Consider the following 24311-nt stretch of genomic DNA (forward strand, 5'->3'; position numbering starts at 1 on the left):
CAGTACAATGCTTACCTCAGCTTTGGTTCGACTGTCACCGAAACAAAGGTGCTGCAGATAGGCTGCTGCGTTGGCCTGCACTGAGGGGAAGTGGTGCTGCAGCATGTGAATCACCTCTGTTAATTCTGGGTCACGCCATGCAAACTCCCTTGAAACACAGGTGGGGCGCGAAGGTATCAGCATGACAACAGAGAAAGAAATCAAGTTGTATCCTCCACAGGCAGGGTTCCTCAAAATTAATTTGTCAAGAGCTTGGGGCAAATTGATAAATCCAGGAAATGATATTCACATCCAGTTCTATGGAACAATCCAACTTGCTCACTCTTGATTAATGATCTTTTGTGTGCAGAACACTACAGAAAAAGGTGAGGTATACACAGTTTCTTGACTGCTCTAAAAACATACTCAAGAACATTTTTTTTTTTTCATCAAAAATGATTTTCAAGATGAGCAAGAGAAGCAGTGAAGCATGTGTGAATTATATGCGTCAACACCTAAGGCAGGTCAAAATATTTGTTCAACTGTTTTTAAATTTTCCAGGGGGTATTTTACTCCTGAATAGGTCTGGCCCACCGGGGTCACTAACATCAATGAGTTGAAGTAGTAACCCCACAAAGTGTGGACAAGAGTTGCGGGGGGGGTTTGCTGTAGGGGTTAACCTATTGTAAAATACATAAACATGATGAAAGCAGACACAGCACTTCAGCATTTGTGAAAATCTATTCTGAACCAAGGCATACTACAGCCATTTTAACTGATAGAGCTGTGTGTGACTGTTTAGGGGGCTCTCTGTTGGAATAGTAAGTGAACACCGGTGTTGACCCAGCAGAACAGGGACGCCATGTAAGCACAAGTGGACCCTTTGGATAGCTGGTTGTGCGACACTACACATGTTTAACCCCAGGCTAGAGTGATTTAGAAACAGTTCTACCAAAAAAGAAAAAGAAGAAGAAAAAGAAAGAGAGCAGTGCTTACCTGGGATCCTTTTGAATGCTGTCTATGGAGGGCGAACGGGTGGCGCCATCGTCCATCACAACAGCCTGACGAGAATAGTTTGGATCAGAGGGCCTGTACTGAGCTGAGCGATATGGGTCGGCATAGCTGGCTGCTGAGTTCAGACCATAGTTGTTTCTTTGGTAGGTCATGGCACTGCGCTGGCTGGATGTCCGCTGTAGACTCCCCACACCTTAATGGCCAAAAAAACCCAAACCCACACAGTTCACAGAGATAGTTTCAGTATTAATAAAACACACATCAGTTGACAGAGTGCACATTAGCTGCATTTCAGACCATTTCAGATCAATTCCGAGCTTTGCACACCACCAGCATACAACTTTAAAACAAGCTGAAAATAAAAACATGCCACTCTCCCCAACAGACTCAGCAACTTCTTAAATCTGGAACTAATAAATGATGAGGATAAAACAAAGCTCCCATGGTTCCACAAAGCAGACGTCTTCTCCTTCAAAGGCATGTTTGCATGTTGTTTTGTTTTTACAAGATTGTTTTCAGCCAGAGGGATCTTGCTGGTTTTCAAGAGGACAGAAGGACTCAACCTGCTTGGTGATCCATAAATCCTTTCCTCACCGCCTTCTTGCTCCTTTGCGCCACTGTATTCTTAGGTTAACTTTGCCAAACACAGCAGAGAGACAATGGTAAATCATGACCAGTTCCAAAAACAGTCAGTGATAGGCTAGTAAATTGGAAGCATCACAAACGTGGAGAAATCATTCTTCCAGACAAGGTCCAAAATTCAGCCTGATAGCATCTTGTTTCACTTGTCTTTCTTTTGTTCATCCGCTCAAAGTGATGTTATGACCTAGTTTTTTAACACAATTGGTCACAAACAGAGAACTGCATAAACAAGCTGGTTGGCTTTAGCCCTCCTTCCCAACAGAGTCACGTGATGTGTGTCAGCATGACTGCTGCACTAGCCAGATCTCTATCAGCTTTCCAACAGGACTGGGCATGCGTGCGCTCAGACTCCCTCCTACCAGGAACCAAGACATCAACTCGTGGGGCTGCTCCAAAAACAGAATTTCTCACATCACTGCACTTCTATATTGGGCAGTACTTCTACCCTGCAATATGGTTATCTCTCAAAGACCCTAGAAGATAAATTATCAACAACACAGTGCAGCTCTGCTATTTTACCAGAATTATTTCGATTGTATTCCCCTTTTCAGCACAGGATCAATATTTCTGCTTAATATAAAATCTTCTTCCTACCTGTGCAAGTTTCCAGAAAACGTCAAAGACTACGTGGCGCATTGAAACTACATTTCACAACAAAGAATAGGCTCGGATCAAATTGGATTTTTCTAATGAGCTCACTCCATATTGAACACCACTTCGAGCTCCACCCCACTTGTCTTTTCTCACTATAGCTGGCATAAACACATTATGGTGGCTTGTCTGTGGGGCTTCTTCACATCATCAATAGCATTTATTAGTGAACTTATTGGTCTAAGCAGATTTCCATTGTGTCGAGGAGAAGGCTGACGTGTGTGTGTGTGTGTCAGTGCAAACTAAGCACGTGCATCCGAGGCTGGAGGGATGATGAGTGGAGAATGCAACATCAGGAGAGCTAGAAGAAAGTAGGCTGTGGACATGGGTAACAAAGCTGTCCCCTGGCTCCTTCATCCTTCTTTTTATTCTCAGTGTGACACACGGGTAATGGACTCCTTTGTGGCAGGATGACATATCAGTATCTGCCTATTAACTCATGTCTCACCCGTTCTCTTTGACAAAAGAGAGTGGAAGGGAAGGGAGGCAAGGAGGGAGAAGGTGACAGAGAGACAGGAAAATAGAATGGGGGTGTGTGTGTGTGTGGGGTGGGGGGGCAAGAAAGACATAACATACGTAGTGCTAAAGGACGCTAAATGGTCTTCCCCAAGGGACACAATTCACCATTGTCAAGGGCCCCAAATTGAATGGAAGACTTTGAAATATCTTAAGACAAAGGAGACATCTGTAAAAAATAACAAAAAGAAAGCTCTTAATGCAAAGCTGTGTCTGGAAATAATAATGTTATGAGTGAAAAATGGCTTTGAAAAGTGTAAAACCCAACCTGCATGTCTGGGCTACATAGAGATACAGAGAAAGCATGCACAGTGATTGCACAAATTCTGGAGTGATAAAATTATCATAATGTTTTTTCCCCTCAGATAATTTCTTATGGCGGTGTAGCAAATACTACATGGCCTGGCACCAGTTTGTATGCCAGGGGGTGGGAAACAGGGTTATTGTTACACAGTAACTTCTGTTGGTGTTTCATTATTGAACACAGTCTGTACTGCCAATGCAGGCTAAAATCACATTAATGAGGTCAGACAAAAAACACAACATTTAGAGTTAGAAGGACACTCCTTAAAATCCAACCCTTGGCATAAACAATGCGGGCTATATATCAGATCATTTTCAATTCCATTTTGCAGGTTGTAAACCCTCCTCCACATCAGACCGTTGTGACATAAGCAATACGTTTATGAGTCATACACAAAAGAGCTATAGCTGGATCCTGCAATATTTGCAATGTAAAAAAACTAAAATTAAAAAAATATGGTTTTGGCATTATCATAAAAACATTATAAATCAGCTGGTGGGTCCTGGGCATGATACTGGCATGTCCTTTATGTCAGGTTTGTCACTGTCTATGCATTATTGTTTTACATGTCTCTGAGGTTATATCAAACAAATAACATGGCACCAACCTGAAGAGCTCCTGTAGAGGGTGCCCTGCTGGGTGTGGCTGGGGCTACGGTACAATGGGCCTTGGTAAGTCCGGTCCTCATAGATTGGTGTAATGTGGCGGTCTGGGGACATAGCTGACCTTAAATCCTGGCCCAGCTGGCTGTGCTGACTAGCATATGAGCTCCGTACACCTGTGGACATAGGCAAGTAATTAGTGCAACCAGTAAGTCACAGAATTGTAGCAATTACACAGATAGCCTCTTAACTGAAGTACCAGTGGTTTGAACCATGTATGAGCAAACATCAGTTAACCAGCTTTCCTGCATACAGCTAATTTGTGGAGAGCAAAGCACAGAATGACATCGTCATTCTTTGTGGATAGCTGAGTTGGTTGTATTATGGGTTTCTTTATGTCAATGGGACACAGTCACAAATGGTGATTCTGGATCGTGAAAATCAATCTCAAGACACTTGATTAAATGAGCTAATCAATCATATTAAAAAACATGTCTCCTCTAATTGATGTCAAAGTTGTTGCCATTCATGCACAGCACAGTTGACTGATATACAAAGTCTGCATTACATTACCATAAAAAGATATTGCAACCTTGACAAAAATAATTGTGGACATGTTTGCTTTGACCTCACGCCAACCAATTTAAAATCTTTATTTTAATATCCTATGGAAATGAATGGAAACCAGTACGAACTTTGGAAGGTAGGAAAAGTTAAAAGAAAAACAATTTCTTAACCCTAACCCTAACCCTTGGTTTGATTTTGGAAAACAAATTGAAATTTAACTAAACAAACATTTAATGCTTTTTAAAAATTTCCTCAGGCTAGATATCCTTGGCACACCAAAATTATTTTTCTAAAACAAGGTGGGGATCTTCATTGGCTTTTGTTCCATTTGTTACACTTTAACACAACAAAAGGAGCTCCAGCGAATGGCAAACTGGTTACCAACATTCATATATAATTTGCTCATGTTTGAGAAGAGATCATAAACACAAACCGTAAAATTCATCAAAACACACCAACCAAATATTATCTCTTTGAATGTGATCAAACAGTCTTTTTGTACAGTTATTAACTCTGGCCAACCAGAGTTAACTGTAATCATCCAGGAAGAGTGTGAACCGATCAGAAACAGCCAAAGCTTCTATAACCAAGAAGATTCCTACCTGCCCAAGTGGAATAAAAGAAAACACGGGTGAGTGCTGCAATTAAAAGTCCCTTCCAGATGGGCCACTATAACAACAGGCTGTGGGGGCAGCAGGAAGCAGCCAGTCCTGTCTGACTCACATTCAGTCAAGGCATCAAATAATAACAGAATGAGGTAACAGCAACATTTACTGCTCTGAATACCTCCATTTAAAGACCAACAACTATGAGACCAGTCAGCCATCACCCTCGTCCCACCTAACTAAAAATCACAACATCGAAAGAATCCAAAACAAACAAGTACATCTTCGCTTATTGGACTTACTGAACAATCAAATTATAGATGTCAACATTTCATTTTAGTGTTGCTGTAGGCTGAAGTGACAGCCTAAACCATTTATCGGGGAAAAGGAAACTGACAGTGTAATAGCAACGTAATTATTTTACATACTGTAAGGGATGTCTTGAATTTTGCATTTGACTAAAAGTAGGATTTTAAGCAGAAAAATTGTAAATAAAAATGTTTGAATGTGATTTGTTTTCTTCCACATTTACACACGAAAGATTGCAGCAAACTTCTAGCCCTTCATCTCAGGCATATGTTCCTAACAGCACATTCAGTCATGGCAGTGTGAACATCCTGTGTGCTATACCAAGAAAATTAGTCCAAATTCTGACAGGATGAAAGGGCAGACCACAACAGGGCTAATACAGACATGAACCAAAGTTAACAGGGCATTTCTATTGAATAGAAAACAGGGACAAATATGCAATAAAAAGGGCATTAAGAAAATAAATGGATGAGCGACTGGATGAAAATAACCACATCAATTTGAATATTGCTGTTCAGTTAATATATAATGGGTTACAAAGTTTCTAACTAAAGGCTAATGGGAAAATGGACTTGGACTATGTTATGAGTCAGAAAATCATTCCTCTAAATAAACTAAAGCTGAGACAAATATGTTAATTTCACATGACAAACACTTTTTTTTTATGAACAGGTAAAATAATGGCCATGCTTCTAGTGTGGGGTTCTAAATGTCACCCAAATAGTGAAACTAACATAAAAACAAATTAAAAACATAAAAGTTCCATGAAAAGCAGACATTAAAATGGAGCAAGTAATTTCAGATTTCTTTCATTTACATCAAATAAATCAACATGTTATACCTCACATCACTAAAGCTCACTAAACTGTGAATCCCAGTGGACCAGCATACAGTTGGCAAATAACTGCTCAATGCACATTTCCAAATGTCACTTGGGTCTTTTCTAACTGTAAGAGCTCAGACATAGACTGCTGCTGCCAAGCATAACCAGCTAAATTAGGGATTCTTGTCACAGACTGAGACAGAGGAAATTAGTAAATAAGCATGTTTGGCTCCTTTGGGAGGAGAGGGCCCTTTCTGGGCCTTTGGGGGGCTTTGGGGCACGGTAAGTGAAGATTTTAGATGTAGCTAGTGACCCAAACAGAGGCTGACCTTTGAAGCACCAAATCTTCAGTAGTTCAGTTGGGTATCAGGGAGCTGGTCTAAGGCACTGCTAGCCTCTTACTACATAAGGCACACAAAAGAGGATAAGTTAACTGCAGAAATGGTTAATGATTATTAAAAGTAGATTGTAGTCCAGATTATAGTCTGGTTGTCCCAAATTGATTGACATGGCTAGTTCAGACTTTTCTGAGGGCGTACCACACTGTCAGATTTCAGAATGTTTAAGAGAAATCCCTATGGTTCACGACTATCGCGGCTGGATCGCTTAGGGTTAAAGGATAAGCCCAGAATTTTTAAACATGGGATGCATTTTCCAAGGCTTTTGAGAGTAAGATCAGCATAAACTACTTAACAGCTGGTGCAATGTAATTAAAACTAAGGTTTTGATCATGTGTGCTCAACGTTGCTGTTTTTGCCACAACAAGGCTCAGACTGATAGAAGATTTTGCCAAAAGACAGAGAAAGAGCCAGAGCTTTTTGTTTTAGAGTAGGATCCTTCTTTATCCAGAAACACTTGTTATATTGGTCTGGTTAAAGCCACCAGACTCCATTGACAAAAACTCGCAGAAACAGCAGTTGCTGATGTAATGCTGCCTTGAACATTTTGTCTGTCATTCCTAAAAAAATCTTTAGCGCTGTTCAGCAAATAAAATCAGTTACTGAGGATATCCTAATACTCAAGGTCATGCAGACCAGGTATATAATAAAGCCAAACTGCTTTTGTTAATTTTGAACTGCTGTTGGTTTGAACTAATGACCAACAACAGAAAAACAAACTAAAATGATATTAACTTAGTAATAATAGTTTTTCAATGTTTAATCACCACCTACTCAACATGTTGCTCAAGCTGAACATCAGTGCCACTTCACACTTGCTACCAGGCTATTTATCCTTTACTTAGGAATTTCATGATAAAAATGATTTATTAATACAAAATACAAAATGAATAATTTTGGAACACCATTAATAAGAGCAATAACACACTTAAAGCTATGCTTTTAGAGCAGCATAGAAGGTTTGAGGTGTGCCAGCGTAAATGTCTCTTGGCTTTTAGTGTGCTCCCTGGTGTCTTATTGCTAAGTAAACCATTGTAGCTGCTATGCAGAGCCACAATATTAGACCTATGCATGGGTTCTATTTAATATAGAAATAGCCTCAAATAGCCTCAAGGCAAAAATGTTCATCTTCACTATGGAATGCAAATAAAAAAGCACTCTATGACATGGATGGCATGTTGTTGTATAGGGCAATCAAAACAAACAAACAAACAAACAAAAAATCTAATAATTATAACAATCAAAAAAAGACTATCATCGCCACTGCGTGCTCAATAGTACAGGAACCCTTTCATTCTGAGCTCACAATAGCCCCTAGCAGTAGTTTGGCAGGAAATCAGTTCAGTTGCTCTTGTTCAAAGGTTTAAACAGGGTGAGGGTATGAAAATCTCCCAGGCACAGATGCCTTTATGTATATCTCTTCCTCTCAGCAGCCTGACTCCTGAAAGTAGGAACACTCAAACAACCTTAGAGGAGACTAATCTGTCTGCCTTCTTTATTCTGCTCCCCCGACAGAGGGGCTGTAGTCACATCGAAAGCATCTGCAAATTGTCAGGGAGAAATAACATACCGCTGTCTATTGAGAATGAATCGCCCACATTCCTGGTGCATTATAGTCATTTAATTCTCCCCCTCAGCTCTCTCACCGTGGCTTTAACAGATTATACTTGGCAGAGGCAAGATGAGGGGCCATGGCAGCTTGGTCTGGAGAACCAAACACAAGCATTTCTCAAAAATGTATATTTAAAAACCTTCTCAAATTGAAAATAAAAACAAATACAAAAAACAAACAAAAAAACTGAATAAATGGGGTTATAACCAGAAAATTCTCACACTTAAAAGTGAGGTGAAATAGAATTAAAACTACTCTACTGATTTTCCCCTTTCTCTTCCTTCGTCCCAGTCAATTCTGAAATAGATTGGGATGATGCATAATGCGCATATTATGAAGGACAACATGCTTTAATTTTCAATTTTTCAGCAGCAGAGGGAAAGCATAACTTCCTGTCATTGTCAATGCAGGTAGGGGAGCCAGCCAGGTGGGTGGTAAGAAAAAAGGAGGGAAGAGAAGCACGACAACACAGAGGAGTAAAAAAAAAAAAGCACAAGGGACATAAAAGAAAGAGGAAACCAACAAACTGTGTGACAAAGCAAGGACGAGGTGAGGAAAGGAGGCAAAACACCAGCCGCTAGATAATGACAGAAGACCACCAACAGCTAAAATATCAAGGCAAGGCTGTCGGATGTCATTTGCCAAGCTCTTGTAATTGAGTCTGATCATGTGATCATCCCATTTCCTTTCACCATAGCTCATCAAGCACTTGTGACAAATTATTGTGGGAGAGGTAACGCTCCAGCGAAGTGTACATGAGTGAAAGGGAGACTGAGTCAGAAGGAAGAAAGAGTGAGATAGAAAGCCAGGATTGAGGAAGAGAAGAGGGAAACAGGGACAACGGGAGAGAAGGAAGCTAGGTTGGTGTTTCAGTTTGGTCAGCGGACAGTGACAGAGAGCCCATTTGTGTCTGTTGGACACATCATCAGTCACAGCAGAAGCTCGTGTGTTTCAATGCGTGGTAGAACTAGACAATAAAACAATCTTAAAAATCCTTTATCGTTGTAGGAAAAGACAATTCCACAACAGCAGCAACATGTAATTTCTGGTAAACTATTCCGTATATGAGACAAACCTCTAAATAATTATCCAATAATGCTGCCACAACAGGGTGGGTTAGGGTTAGTGTGTATACCTTACAGGCCTACACTGTCTACAGGAAGAAAGAAAGAAAAAAAAGCACTTGCTCTAGCAACTGCTGAAATTGCAGGCTCAAAAAGTGCAGCACATTCTCATATCAGAGATATTGGTGAATTAAACATGGCTAGAATTTCTGTAGTCTGGTGAAGCAAATGATGTCTGATGCAGATTAGCTGTGCCAATAAGGACATATCTGTTCCACTTTCTCAAAAATGTATCAGATCCAACTGAGCATATATATATATATATATATATATATATATATATATATATATATATTAAAAAAAACAAAACAGCCAGTCTGTATATATTGTTTATAATAGCACTAGCATAAGACCGAAGATGATCTTTGAAAAAGCTAAGTACTGACGCATGTTCCACTGCTGAATGGCCAATTTATATACAGAGGCTTCACTACGAGTATTCAAACCCATTGTACACACTTTGTATTAATTTCAAATGGATAAAATTGCCATTTTGCTGATGAATCTACACTTATTAACCCAGAACAACAAATTGAAAAGATGTTTTTAGAAATTTTGGCAAAATGTATTCAAACCCCATTCTTTATAGAAGCCGCACTGGCAGTAATTACAGCTTTGAGTCTTGTGTATATCTCTACAAGCATTTCACACCTGGATTTGAGCAGTTTATTCAATTCTTCCTGGCAGAAGCTTTCAAGCTACGTTAAATTGGATGGGAAGCATTTCTGAGCTTCTTCTTCACAGGTGCTCTATGGGATTTTAGTTTGGACACTGGCTGGGCCATTCATGCACCCACTGCAAAAGTCTTAACCAGGAGCCATTCTCACATTGTTTTGGCTGCATGCTGAAAGGCCAACGATCACCGCCGCCTCAGGTCTTGTTGCATCTGGAGCGGGTTATCTTTTAAGGAACTTAAAGTGACGGGTGACATACAGCATTAATTGTGGCATTTTATATGCACAATTTTTCCCCTTTTCATATTACATCCCATCAATTCAAGTGGACTTAATTCAATTTCTGGACACATCTCAACAATATTTTAGGGATGATGATGAAGGTGATGGGCCTGATTGGTATTTGGAATAAAACACTACTGATGACCACAAAGGGCATTCATCCATTTAAAATGAAATCTATTGCACAATAAAATGTGAGAAAAGTGAAGCAAGCTTTCTGGAACTACTCAACATTTTTATCACTCCGCTTTGTTTCCATTTAATTATTTAGACCAAAACTACATTGATGAAATAATAACTTTTATGCATCAACACACTGATTTATATTGGATTCATCATAAACTTGAACTACAACTGTAGCGTTATTAAAAGCACACTGAGACAGCAAATTAATAAAAAAGTGATGATATTTCTCCCATATCATCCAACATTGTTGACACTAAAAGAACAGCATGCACATTTCATGATAAAACGGCTATTTGGGTGGAGTTGATGGTATTTAACTGAGAATAAATTAAAATGCACAGTTGAACATGCGGTGCCAAAGGTCAAGCACCATGCATGATAGCAGGAACGTACAAAATGACAGCGATAGAAAAAATTTCACCTTGCACGTCATCATCAACCAAGGCATCTGAGGTTATCCCCAGGAAGCATGGATTCAAGCAGAAAACAGTTGGTTAACTTCTTAATAATAATGTAGTGATTTGTTAAACAAGAGTGTCTTCCACTTCCCCTTTTGGAAGGAAAAACATTCTTAAAAATTTATGACCAAACCCTGCTTTCACTGGATTTCTTTCTTCATACGAAAACCTTTTGTACTCTACTGAGATGCAAAGAAAGCTGTTGTGCCATGTAATATTTGTGGTTTTCATCATCTGCTTATCAAAGCTACATTCTTATCCACATGAGCTATCTTAAAAAGTGAAAGCTGAGAATGAATAACCAAGCAGGTCTCCTCCTGTTACCCAGGTGGAAACTGGTTACTTCCAGACTTGAAAATGCAATGTATTTGACTGGAGCACACTCGCCAGTGACTTCATTTGGGTGTTTCTCTGAGCATGACACACAAGCTAGTTTGGGCAGGCAGGTTCTACAATAATTATCTCCCTGATCTCCCACGCAATCCCACACACACAGACGTAAAGACACTTTTTTTTTTTCCTTCCATGAGTCATCACAATGTAGTTGTGATAATGCAGTTATTATGCCTTGTGAAATGTTTTCTTCTATCAGGATTTTTTTTATCTCTCTGCAGCAGTACATATCTTCATGCATGTTTTTAATACTTATCACTTATCTAAACTGTTAAGTAAAACTGTACGATTAAACACCACATTTAGCAAAGTTCAAATTTTAAGAGTCAAATTTAAGAGCTACGTAACTGCAGTTTTACTTCTCACCGCTTTGCAGTGAGTGAAAGTGCAGTCAAAGCTGTGTCAACAAACCTATGACATCACTACTGGGTGTTGCTAGGTGCAAAAATGTAAAACCTTCAATTTAAATTGTTTTTTCTAGCTCAGCATTAAGTCTACTAAATAAATTGCACAGGTACTGAAAAGGAATAGATTAAAAATGACATTGTCAATATTAGTAATGTCACAGTGATGAGTAAGTGGGCTGCTATATTTAGTACCTTTAGATTTGGTTTGCTAGTCTATTCCTAACACCAAAACTAACTATGATTAACAGGCTATTATGATATTTGAGCTAATATTTGTCTTCTTGTATTGTATATATTGGCTCCCTTGCAGGACAACTACTGACCTCACAGTCACTGTTTCCTTTCAGATTCAGTATGCCCACAAAAGATTTATCAATGTATCTAAACTTGAAAAGAAAAAAAAAAGAGGGGGAGACAACAACAACAACAAAAAAAAAAACCCTGACAAGCATTAATGGGACAGTTTAAAAAACTTGATATTTACAATATATAGAAAAAAACCCATTACGGGTTACTTCATTACTTCATTCTATCCATGTTCCTTTTATCAAAGGAGGATTTTTGAAGGAAACATTCACTCAAAATCATTGCAAAAAGCTAACAGTTAAAAGTAGCCGGAAAATAATATTTTCTTATTTACTTGTTGATTTGAAGTTTGGAATTATAGTATTGCAGTTGTCCTTACACATTTACTATAAAACACTGCGGCAAATTAAGAAACAATTAAAATTTCTGGTGCACTCAATCGTGTGTGTGCATTTATCTGTGTGTGTGTGTGTGTGTGTGTTTGTTTGCATTTGAACACCTGCAAAGCTGTCAGGTCGTGTCATCCTCTCGTAAATGTCGTAGCTCTGTGGTCCATAGGGGTCAGTGTTGTGGAGCATGGAGCGGGGCAGAGTGGAACTGTAGTGTTGGGGCACGGCAGTCATACTAGCTCTGACCGGAGATGATGAGTGAGTAGGCTGCTTAGTCAATGGAGGGTTAATGTTGTCAACCATTGTCAGAGGCGAGCCCATGCGGCCTGATGAGGATCCGGCAGGTGCCTGATAGGGCGAGGTGGTACGGCTGGCACTACCTGACCGTGAGTTTGTGGATCCCATGCGTCGCAACGCAGCAGGGGAGTTTTTCTGGGTAGAGTAGGGTGAGCTGCTGCCACCACCAGCGATACTGGTGCGCTGAGCAGAGGGCAAGGTTGTAGAGAAGATGCTGGAGAGGGGTTTGGGTTCAGTTACGATAGGTGAGCCATAGGCACTGCCAGTTGAGGTACGCAGGGAGCCGCGGGAGGGGGACATACTGCTGGCATATGCTGGCGAGTGAGAGCGAGAAGGCACTGAGCTTACCCTCCGCATGGCACGGCCAGGCGCTGCTGGAGCCTGCAAGTGAGAATAAAAACAAAATGGCTTATGCATGTATTTCTTCAGTCCTTAAGGAGCAAGTAAAATCTTTAACAATGATGTAGTCTCTGGCTAGAACTGACCTGAGTAATGACAAGCTAAATAGCACATTAAATATACCAATTCCTTGCAGGGCATGCTTTTACTCTTGGCCACATTTATTTTCTAACCCCTCCCTATAGGGTATGACAGTGCCATTTGGTTTCTCAGTGGTCAGTGAACAATGCTGTATGAAGCATGACTATGTTATTAGCTCATTGCACTGTGTACCTTCTGTGTGTTTTAACTTTACATTAATACCTTCATAGAAAACACATTAATTGAATTCTGCTGTTTCTCTTGTGTTGATATGAATTGAAAGTTCCTATTCAGTTCTCAATTAAATTTCAATGAGCCCTTGTAAGGAAAAAACAAATAAATAAAAAAACAAAAGATAAATATACTGCACAAAAGTACAAACATTTTACATATTTTTTTTTCCTAGTTTAGCACAAAAGTAAAGCGTAAACTGTCCAAAGTATATTTCTGTGTCATGTCAGATGGTTTCAGCCTTTTATCAAATTTGTGTCTTTCTTACTGTCTATGCTCAGACATATTTTATCAAATGGATATGAGGGCATGACAATTTAAAGAAAAAACTTGAAATGGGAGAAGAAACAGGAGGACAGTGGTCTAAATGTCTCATGAAAAGGGCATTTAGTGTCACTGAACACTTTGATAAGTTAACATGATGTAAACTGTATGCTATATAATTCTTTAAAGATACACTTTGCGCTTGACAACATCAGTATGTTTAATGTGTAATTGCTTACTGCACCTGGGCCGAAGCCTGGCCCTCAGCCCTTGCATTTCTTATCAGGGTGCCAGTGCCAGCACCAGGGAAGGAGTGCTGCATTTTCAGCTCAGCCTTGCCCAGGTTCTGGCTGCTGAGGTAGCCACTACTGGCATCCTGGTAACCGCTGTCTGAGTATGAGTTCATCTGGGTTGAGCTACGCGAATTTCCTGCAGACCCTGCAAAATAGAGAAAAAAAGGATCAAACTGAAACAGAGTGCAAGCTCGAGAAAGAGGACAGTGAAGGGTTACAGGTACAGCACACAGCCACATCATAAAAGGTTTCGTAATAGACATGACCTTTACCTAGATGGCATCACCAGCACTGCAGGGGGCTAACAGTTCATTAGCCTTGTGATTCGGTGTGCCATAGTACATTATTAGACTCATCAGTTATGATGAGGGATCAGTTGCTATTGGTGACACTTAAAAGTATTAATAGTTGGTTTTGGCAAGAAAAAAAACCCAAAAACGAAACAGTCTTAATGTATTTTCAAAATATATGTCAAAAAATTATTTGCAGCTCATTAATTTCCATATGAATGTAGTAGGATAATGCTCAGGCAAGAAATCTTTGATGTGAAAAAAACCAAACACACACCAAAAAAAAAAAAAAGAAAAAAAGAAAACCGCAATTGCAAAAGATGGAGAGAAGGCAATAACAGACCCTCACTTTCATGGAGGGAGGACTGCTCCGGCGAGTACAGAGGCACCTGCTCTGACTCAGTCCTAACGCGATAGCTGGGTGACTGGGAGCTGTCAGTCAGCCGAGACTTTGTGTCCCCTGAGGCAGAGGCATCTGGGAAGAGACAACAGAGCAGGGGAGTCAGACAGAGAAGGAACATTGAGTCTGAAACAATTACAGAGTTTTGGCTTTGGAATGGAGAGATTAGTGTAGTCATTAAATCAGTAAACATTTTTTGGAGTTGAGGGGAAACAATAACAGCTAATAATTTCAGCAACATTAGTTTGATGCCTGTGTACAGTTGTAGTCATTCAATTTTAATGCCATACTAATCTGGAAAACAAAATTAGGTAGTATGTCATGTCAACTGTTTACAGCTGTGGTCCGAACTGTTCAACTGCTCCAATATTTCCTTACATCCCCCTCTCTCCATGGCAATAACCTGTGTGGTCTAACAGGATCTGGAATTAGCCCTGTACCGTCACTGCAATGTTTTCCCATAATCACAGTCTAGTTAAAGCATGACTACTGTTACTTGGTTAGGCTGCAATTACTGGAACAACAGCCAACAAGTGAAGGGGAACAGAGGAAAACATTGGCAGCATGGGGTTATCAAATCCTGCTCAGTCAGATGGTGTGTGAATAAGAGCTGAATTCCACAAGGAAGTTACCGTGCTGACCTGTTGAATAAATCTGTTGGCACATATTGATCTGGAGTTTGAAAATCTGGCAGCACTGAAACACACCGCTGGAGATCTAAGAATGTTTAACCAGCCAACAATAAGATCAGTCTACAATAATAAGACCAATAAATGGGATTGACATTAGCCAGGTTAAAAGCTAGTCTCAAATTAAATTGTCTTACATGTTTACTACAGCGTGGTGTGAGGGTCCCCAGCAACACCAGGGCTAAAGCCAGTTTCAGGTATCTTCAATATTTGAAGGAAACCTTACTGATTGCATTTAAATATTTAAAAAATATTTTTTAAATAGCATTCATGTTGCAAACTTTCTAACCAGCTTTACTTCCTCACTCACCCACCCACTCAGCCTCTTGAGAGCTGATCTTATTTTGTCTTTCTTTCTTTCTTTATAAAATAACCTTCCCATGTTTCAGTTGGGAAGCAAAAGGGCAAAAGATTAATGTGCCAAGTAAGTGGGTGACATCCAGAGGGAAAGTTCACAGGAAAGAGCATACTTGAATTAATAGTTTCAAGCAGGTGAAAAAAATATTTATTAAAATATTTACAGTAAAACAAGATCTTTATCTTTATCAAAGGACACTTATATGTTCTTTGAAGGTAGTTATGACGCAACTCGTCTTCCTACATCCACTCTGGCAGGGATTTTGGATGTGGCTCACCGTTTGTAGGTTTAAACCAAAAGGGTTTGTACTGAGACTTGACCCTGATGATAAATGAGATGCCAAGGAGTTAGGTCAGAGGAAGGAAAAGGAAGAATGAATGAAGAAACAGGGGGACGGGGGGGAGAGACAGACATTTATTCTCAAACTAAAGACCACGCATTTCTAATTTTAAATATCCATGTACAGCAGGAGAATTTGGCATTCACATTCTCCTATGTAAAGACACCATGTTCACTATTCACACATTACTGCTCTGGATAGATTAGTATTTTCTCTGGGTGATACTTAAGAAGAAGGGAGTTGACAGTTCTCACAGAGGACGCCTTGGTGATGAATATTTAAACTTGTTGTAATTTAATGTTTATCTCTAAAAATATAACAAAATGAACAAAATGCGATGATGAATTTGCATGAAAACGCATTTCTTGTTGACCAGTACAGTCTAAGATAAATCTATAAAAGTTTCATGGAATTTTCCAGGTTTTGCCCCCAAAATGTTGGAAAATTAAAAATTGGATGGTCCAATTATTCCTGTTAAATTCCTATTAAACTACACTGGCATTTTGGAATATTTGTTAGCAAATAAAGGATCACAGGTTCATAACTTTTACCTTGCATCCTCTACAATCACTTGGCCAAGATATCTGGCAGTATTAAAGTCAGATGCAATCATCTACTTTGTCTATTTCTGCCATAATGCATTTTTTAAAAACACACAGGAAAAATAAAAAATAAAAAGTATGATTTCCTTCATTAAACTGAGAAATCCTTTTACCATGCCGATGTGTCAGTGGTCTCTCGTCTTGCACAGCATCTGAATAAAAGGGTTATTATAAAATGCTGCTGGGTCCTGAGCAGACAGCTACAGTGGCTTTTACTGAAATGACAGAGTCCCTCCTGACCATGATGCTGATGTGTTGAGCAACCAGTAAATTCATAGAACATTAGTCCAAACACAGAAGCAGCAGTTAAACAAAAAGAGACAGGAGAGAAGAACAGAAATGGAGAGAAAGCTTTCATTTTGGCGGATCTGTCCTATAATCCCAATGGTCATGCAGTGTGATTGCATTGACATTTTCTGGGGCTAAAAGGCTTGTTTCAACAGTAACACTTCTATCCTGATCTCTCAGACAGGGGAGGGCTATAGGAATATGGCTCTTGAGGCCAAAAAGCCTCAGACAAAAATGTGGCCCATTATGCTCTGTGCCACACATTTAGAGTTTAATTTATTTATATGGGGAAAAACTACATTACCACATCTGGCTATCATTTATCATCTACACTGCAATGAGAAATCAATACACAGCAAAATAGTGATTGTGATTAGTCCCCGACGCTGTTCCAACACGAATGAAAAGCATTCACCAAGGAAATGGAAAGCAGGCGGCAAATGAGAAAACTATGTAGTATTAATATTCCCAGTGCATATGTACAACTGTAACCCCCCATAGGCCTTTCTGATGGGATCGAAAATAAAAGATTAATGGGCACTACAGAATTTTGCTAAGTTCCACAATTTAATTAATAAGCCATGAAAAACATTAGTATATTATATTCATTGTCTGCTCCCTCCTGAAAATCTTTCAAGGATATGAACTAAACAAACAAAAGGGGTCTGTGAGAAATCCTTCTGTTCCATGTCACTGGTGGTGGTGTGTGAGTGGGCAGAAAAAGCTTAGATAAATATTCAAACAAGAAAACGCCTTGGGCTGCCCATTACTGTAAGCGTGGTTGAAAGGACCCGCATTAACATTGATTATGGTCAAAATGTGAAACATGCCCGTTCTGCACACAACAAATACACACCCAGAATTGTAGACTCAAGTTCTTTCTGTAGATTTTGAATGATTATTGAAAAATATGTCTTACATGGAAGACAAATTATTATTATTATTATTAATACTACACAGGATTGTCTACTCCACTAAAAGATTCATTCATGCCTGATAGAGGAAACCAGGCTTATACGAGGAGATGGGTAAGATCAACCAGGGTTAAAACATAAGTACAAACTGAATGACTGTGTATTAGATCCATTCAGACATGTTCATGTTCCCCTGAATACTAACAATAAGGAGGAAACCAAATGTGATCAGAATGCATATGGGATAAATGAAAAAAAAAACAAAACAACAAATGCTGGGATAGCGGTCTAATCAGGTTGACATACCTGCAGTTCTCCAGGGTAAGGACTTCTCAGATGAGCTGTGTGGGGGGGGAAACAGCAAATCAAAGAGTGAATACATGCACTACAAACCAGAAACACCACAGTGAATGTCATGAGTGAACTCATCTGGGAGAGAAACCTTGCAGCCTCATGTACTCATTTCTTGCCTGTTTACAACAGGGTCAGAGATGGTAATCACTCTGTTACAAATTGCATCCAACCACCAACAAACCTACAAATTATATTGAAAACTGTACTTCATCTGAAACTGTCATTGATGTGGGAAGTTGAAATGTTAGATGGGCCAAAAGGAATGGAAGATGATCTAAAGGGAGCTCATAGTGAACATAGACAAATGAAGGAAGCTCTGTGAGTAAATCAGAAGTGATCATACAGCACATTCACACACACTCACATAACCCTAACATCAATGCCTATGTACATTATCAAATCAATGGAGAATCAGTAAGAGAGCACTGAGTTTGTGACTTTTACTCACAACACTGGGGATACTTGCAATGTTGTATATTTATGAAAGATTATCTAGCGTCATTGGATTGAGGATCATATATAAAGACAAGCTTGGCACATCAGACTATGCACATAGTAAACAATAATAACGATATCTTTAAAGAGGAAAATGAATTTTAAGAATCTAATGAATTTTAAGAATCTGCATATGGGTGCTGCTTTTGTGTGCGTGTTCTTATTTGGAAGATGTGTGGGACTTCACTCTACACTCTATAAACACAGTGAATATATTGTTACCACGTAATGCAGAAGTATAACTCCAGGGTTTGACTCAGCCTTCATGATAGAAACAATTAAGGTTGATGTATACAAGAGGCAAGCAGGAAGCACAGGGAGAATAATAGCCCATGCTCCCTCTTACTGCCCAATTCTTCAATTGGTTACATGACAGTAAGCTTTTCCTACAAGTACTACTTTGAATAGAGTTCTAATGCATAATTGATGAGACAGAGCTTTACAGATACATATGAAATAAAAATGCCAACATGTTGAATGTTAAAAGTTATCTTATAATACTTTATAAATAAAATTTATATTTTAACTGTGAAAAAAATTAAAACTAATAATTACGCAAGTTAACTGCAAATAAACATTTAAAATCTACCAAATCTAAAGCTGAATTCATATAGGAGCTGAGAGTTTATTAGTAATCATGCAGCAAATACAACTCTCTCAAATTATTATCTATAGCTCAGTGTAGAGCAGCCATAAAATAAACTTGGCAATAACATAATAATTTCAACTTTTCTTAGTAAATATGACAGCACTGTCTGACCAAAGGGAAAGCAATTCACTTTCAGAGCCATTGTTCAAGGCTAGCTATTATGACAGACAGAGGCCAAGCAGGAGACCTCAGAGCTCTTTTCTTTATTAGCAGATCATTACTATGAAGCACTGAAAGTAGATTCTGCTGCTATTTTTTCCATTTAAGGTGACTGAATGAGTTTTAAGAAGCATGGCTCTCAGTATTTTAATGACCATGCAGGCAATTAAAAGAGGAAGTTAGGCAAGTTGTGCTCCACTGAACCACGGCAGATGAAGTGGAAGATGGATTCCATAATGACGACGCTTCATGCATCCCACATGCTGACTGGCTGCCTTGGTGGGTAGAGGGTTTGTAAAGGGATTGTAAAACTGTTGATAAACAACATGTGTGACCCTGGCAAGATACCTTCCCCATCAGCCCTTTGGATACAGGGGGATGGTTGACACTTATTGGTGGGAGGTTGCCTCTTATGAGGGCTTTTGCCAGAGGTCAGGTTTGATGACTAGGCCCTATTTTCTTGGCGAAAGGAAGGGGGTGGCCAACTCTGGAGGCGTCATGAAATGTAATGACTCCCATCAGACCCCTTAACGGTGCTGTCACCTCTGCTGTTTTCCTGCTGAGCTATTGAGCCAAACAGTGTGTCCTCAACAGTTATAGCTAATCTCCATTCAAACACAAATCCTCAGTGAAAGCTGTGTCAGTTGTCCTCCTCTGGCTTTAAAATGTGTGAAAATGGTGTTACACGTTTTCTTTATAGAATCTGTTGGGGGTGGTGGATGGGTGCTCATCCCCTCCTGGGATGAGTAGCAGCATTTAAATATGTATTTAACAAATGTGATTGTATCTTCCAGCAGAGGCCTAAATTCTAAAATATCAAGTATGATGGAAACACTGCAGAGGCAAAAGCAGATTTCTGTTGGCCATTTACTCAGTATATTACTTAATCGATGACAATGGCTCTTGAAGTTTTCTTTTTTTCTAGTGTTTCCATTTGCATGCCAAAGACCCATGGAATGCAAAGCAACAGCAAAGCAAGGCAAAAAAGTACTTTGACCAACTTAATTAACCTAATAATTTTTTTTATAATTATTTCACTGGTCCTGCTAATGATACCAGTTTGGTGTTAATTACTGGATGCTCACTGTTTGAATTAACAGTGAACAACTGTTGCCTCCCTCAAGGCTTTTGATTTACTAATCTGATAGCTATCATTAATATTTTCCATATTAATACTTTTTTTGATATATTTTAAAATAATCATCCTATCCTGGGGGCCAGCAATAGATAATGCAGTACAAATAGTTGGGAGCAAGAAAAAGAATTCTGATTAATAAATAATATAACACTCGGTTAAGACTAAAAGCATCCTTTAATTTTTCCTTTTATCAGCTGTGTGCAGGACTGAGGCAGGTCCTTACTACTCTCAATGAAAGTGGTAAAGTTTGCAGCGTGAGGATGTAATACTCCTTGTCAACTCCAACATTGCCATGACCAAAATATGTCAAGTACCAGTAAAGATTTTAGCAACAGTAATAGCACCAGCCACAACAGCCTTATCTATTGCCTGCAAAAGATTGATTTTTTTCTTACTCGTTGAGTTAATTGACAGAGTGAAAGGGAGTAGACAAAAAGGACAAAACTTCTTACTAACATCTTATCTATCGTAAAATTTATAGAATCAAGGCTTGCCTACATCAATAATGGGAAATATTGAAAAATATGCACAAATGGAGGCTTGGTATCCACACCTTTTTTTTGCACCATTTGAAACTGCTCTATATCTCTAAACTGGTAAGAAGGGTAAATGGACACTGATACCTGTGTACTGTAGTATTTTGTCAGTTGTATGTGGGTGCATTTTGCAGGCAAGAGGGCTAGAATGAGAGAAGTCATCAGAGAAGGTTAAAATGATGGTGACCAATGAAACGTGGTCTGATTGATTTGATCACAAATGCAGTGTTTTTGATGCATTCTCATTTGTATGTGGGTCTGTCATCTGATCTGATTACGAGTGAACAACTTTTAGACAGTTGTTAAAGTCAAGTCTGGGCTGGGCCATAGATTTATTGGCCAGGGATGCTCTAAGGCTTAACTCAAAATTCAAATATGACTTGATTGACGTAACGCCTTTATCAAGGCTTAGCAGTTACACCTTCATGTGACCCACCTTTGATTTCATGATCCAAAATACATTTTTAGGGAGAAGTGCAATGATGATTAAGTGTCTAATCTAATGTTTCGCCATCATTTCTTAATGTCTGTAACCTTATATGTAAATAGACTTTCCAATGAGGCTAAACAGATGACTAAAGTAGCTGAACATTAGTGGATAGTTTTTTGTTTGTTTGTTTGTTTTTAGATTAGTAAAATATCCATACAATACAATACTGTGCTGTCCCATCTAACCATAACCTGAAGCAAATGTAACAAAAAACATAATGTTAAATGCCTGTAACAATCTAGCCATTAAGCATTCACATTCCATTAATTTCTCTTGTGGTTTTCTTTGACACTTGATAAAATAAAATGACATTTTTAATCAGACCTGAAAGATTATCCAGACCATATCATTATGAGCCTATAACATTTTGTCCTTGATAGTTTTAATGCACTGTGTGAAGTTGTATGGGCAGTATAATTAATACTGGTTAATCATTTTCAGAGCAGTTGTTGACGAACATCAACACCATATTGGTGCTTGTCCACATCACTTGCATTTTGAGAAATGATAATGATGCACATCACTAAACCAGGTAACAATCCTTAATTAGTGTCAAACCAACTTCACACCAGGCCTCTGAAGCGCACCGAGATAACGCACATGGTACTGAGCTTTACTAATGAATCTGACATGGCTGAGCCGCGGTGAGCAGGACATGACGTGTGGCCACTGAAGTGTGATGATCAGGCAGCCAGGTATTGTAGCAGATGAAGTGAGAAGGATTTCACAGAACAAACTCATAGGCTGGTTCATACTGACAGTGACTGCGCTTTACTGAGCAAATAACACCCCACCATCATGCACATTCACAACCCAACCAGTCGAGGCAGATGGCCACCCCCTCTGAGCCTGGCTCTGCCTGAGGTTTCTGCCTCTTAAAGGGTTTTTCCTTGCTACTGTCACCAAGTGCTTGCTCATGGGGGGATCTGTTGGGTCTCTGTAAATCATTTTATCAAGAGTTTGGTGCCTTGATGTAACTTTGTTATGATTTGGCACAATGTAAATAACATTAACATAGGCTTAATATATTGCCTACAAAAGGAAGTTGTCAGCTTAACATAAAATGAGAGAATTTGCCAGGACAAAGTCTGTATATCTAAAAGGCCAACTGATCTCCAGTCATCTTAGGGAGCACTAAAACCATCCATTTCAAAAATAATGGGACAGATTTAAGCACACTGGGTTGCTCCATCACTATGCCATAAGGTTACAGTGTGGAATATGGCCACTGCTGTGAAGGATGAAAAAGCCATGTGTTGGATTGAGGATTTTGGTTGTGCATGTGTGCGTGCTACTTCTCATTACCTGCTGCTACCAGCGCCTGGCGACTCGGCGCCAAGTCTGCATCTTTCCAGCTGATTGGCCACAATCTGCCTCTCCACTTCCAGCTCTCTGGTTAGCCGCTCAAACTGAAGCTCCTGTGTATAAACAACAAGACACAGAGTCTCACTAGAGAGAGCTTCATGGACGTCTATTGACAGAGACGACAAATGTGAAGTCAATGTGAGGGAGGCGGGCTGACAGTTTGACAGTCTGTTCTAACAGTGGTATTAATCATGGTATGTAAGGTTAATGAACACAAGACGGAAGCTTATGGTGCTGCAAGTAAGCCAATTTCAATTTATTTCAAGTAATCTTTGCTCACAAGTAGCTTAAAATAGAGCCCATGTACATCCCTATACACAAGCATAGGTAAAGATCCACGCAGGAAATATGGGACTGCAATTTTTCCGGCCCACACACTGAGATAAGCACCACTTAACTGGGTGATATTTAGCCTTAGTGGCACTGTTCCTATGGGAGACAAGTAGAAATCAGCATTTGACTAATTATCTAGCCTGAGCCAAGCTATTACTTGCACAGCTCTCTAGGACCAAACACTGCATCATGACGCTAAGACATACAAAGTGTGTTTCTGTGTTCTGAACAAAAAAGAATTATGGCGTACCAATACACTTACTTGCATATCCTAGAAATACGTTGTTTCTCACCCACAATGCCACCTTGGAGGTATAAAGAGTGTCTGCAATCTATCACTAATAACTGTTTTCTATGGAAAAGGGCTCACACACCATAATTCTATTTACAGATGTTATGACCGTTGCCCTGCTTTCCCATGTAATGTACATTACCATGGTCAATCACATTCCTAACCAGCTGCACAAACACACACACACACACACACACACACACACACACACACACACACACACACACACACACACACACACACACACAGACCAACTTCTTTTGTGATGTGAGAAAGTTTTTTCACTCTCAAGCACTAAGACCAGCCCACCTTTCACACCTCTACTCTTCCAATGTTCCCTGAGGGTGCACTGAAGTTTCCCCCCAGGCATGCTCTACTTACCCCTCCCCCAGACTACGGTTTTCTTTCCTCTGCTGCTCTCCCCTCCTTCAGTTGTAAATGTGTATGTGAAGCTTGACTACAGTGAGAGAGAACTGGAGAGCAAACTGCTAAATTCTTCAAGTAATTGACATTTTTCATGTGGCTCAGATCACCATGTAGTGCCATGAGCAACCTTGTGGTGTGTGTGCTTATGCAAATAAGATAAATATCCCAAGAGAGATGTTTATTTGTCAAATATAAGGCAGGAAGGAAAAAGTTATCATTTACCCTCATGACAATTTGGTGCTGTGATGACCTAAACAAACCAGTATAGTATAGTATAGCCAGTGTATAAATATATATAGAAGGTTATGCCTTCAATGTACTGTAGAAGGGGAAGCGGACACTGAGTTGTAGTGACAAGAGTGTGAGCCACACATGCACGCAAAAAAA

At 39.4% G+C, this 24311-nt stretch overlaps 1 protein-coding gene across 2 annotated transcripts in view; it reads right to left on the bottom strand.

Annotated features, from left to right (window-relative positions):
* Positions 1–24311, bottom strand: part of pkp4 (plakophilin 4) — a 66561-nt gene that overhangs the window by 13607 nt on the left and 28643 nt on the right. The window contains exons 3-10 of one of the 2 annotated variants that reach the window (XM_029493043.1): positions 22814–22926; positions 17994–18028; positions 14446–14571; positions 13758–13951; positions 12352–12919; positions 3714–3884; positions 976–1186; positions 16–148 (exon numbers count right to left, since the gene is read on the bottom strand). In XM_029493043.1, the coding sequence (XP_029348903.1) occupies positions 16–148; positions 976–1186; positions 3714–3884; positions 12352–12919; positions 13758–13951; positions 14446–14571; positions 17994–18028; positions 22814–22926 (1551 nt within the window). Of the gene's footprint in view, positions 1–15; positions 149–975; positions 1187–3713; positions 3885–12351; positions 12920–13757; positions 13952–14439; positions 14572–17993; positions 18029–22813; positions 22927–24311 lie in introns of both variants that reach the window. The other variant, XM_029493042.1, reaches the window with a different exon arrangement.

This window comes from Echeneis naucrates, chromosome 21 (assembly GCF_900963305.1).
Source record: "Echeneis naucrates chromosome 21, fEcheNa1.1, whole genome shotgun sequence".
In the NCBI taxonomy this organism is placed as follows: Eukaryota; Metazoa; Chordata; class Actinopteri; order Carangiformes; family Echeneidae; genus Echeneis; species Echeneis naucrates.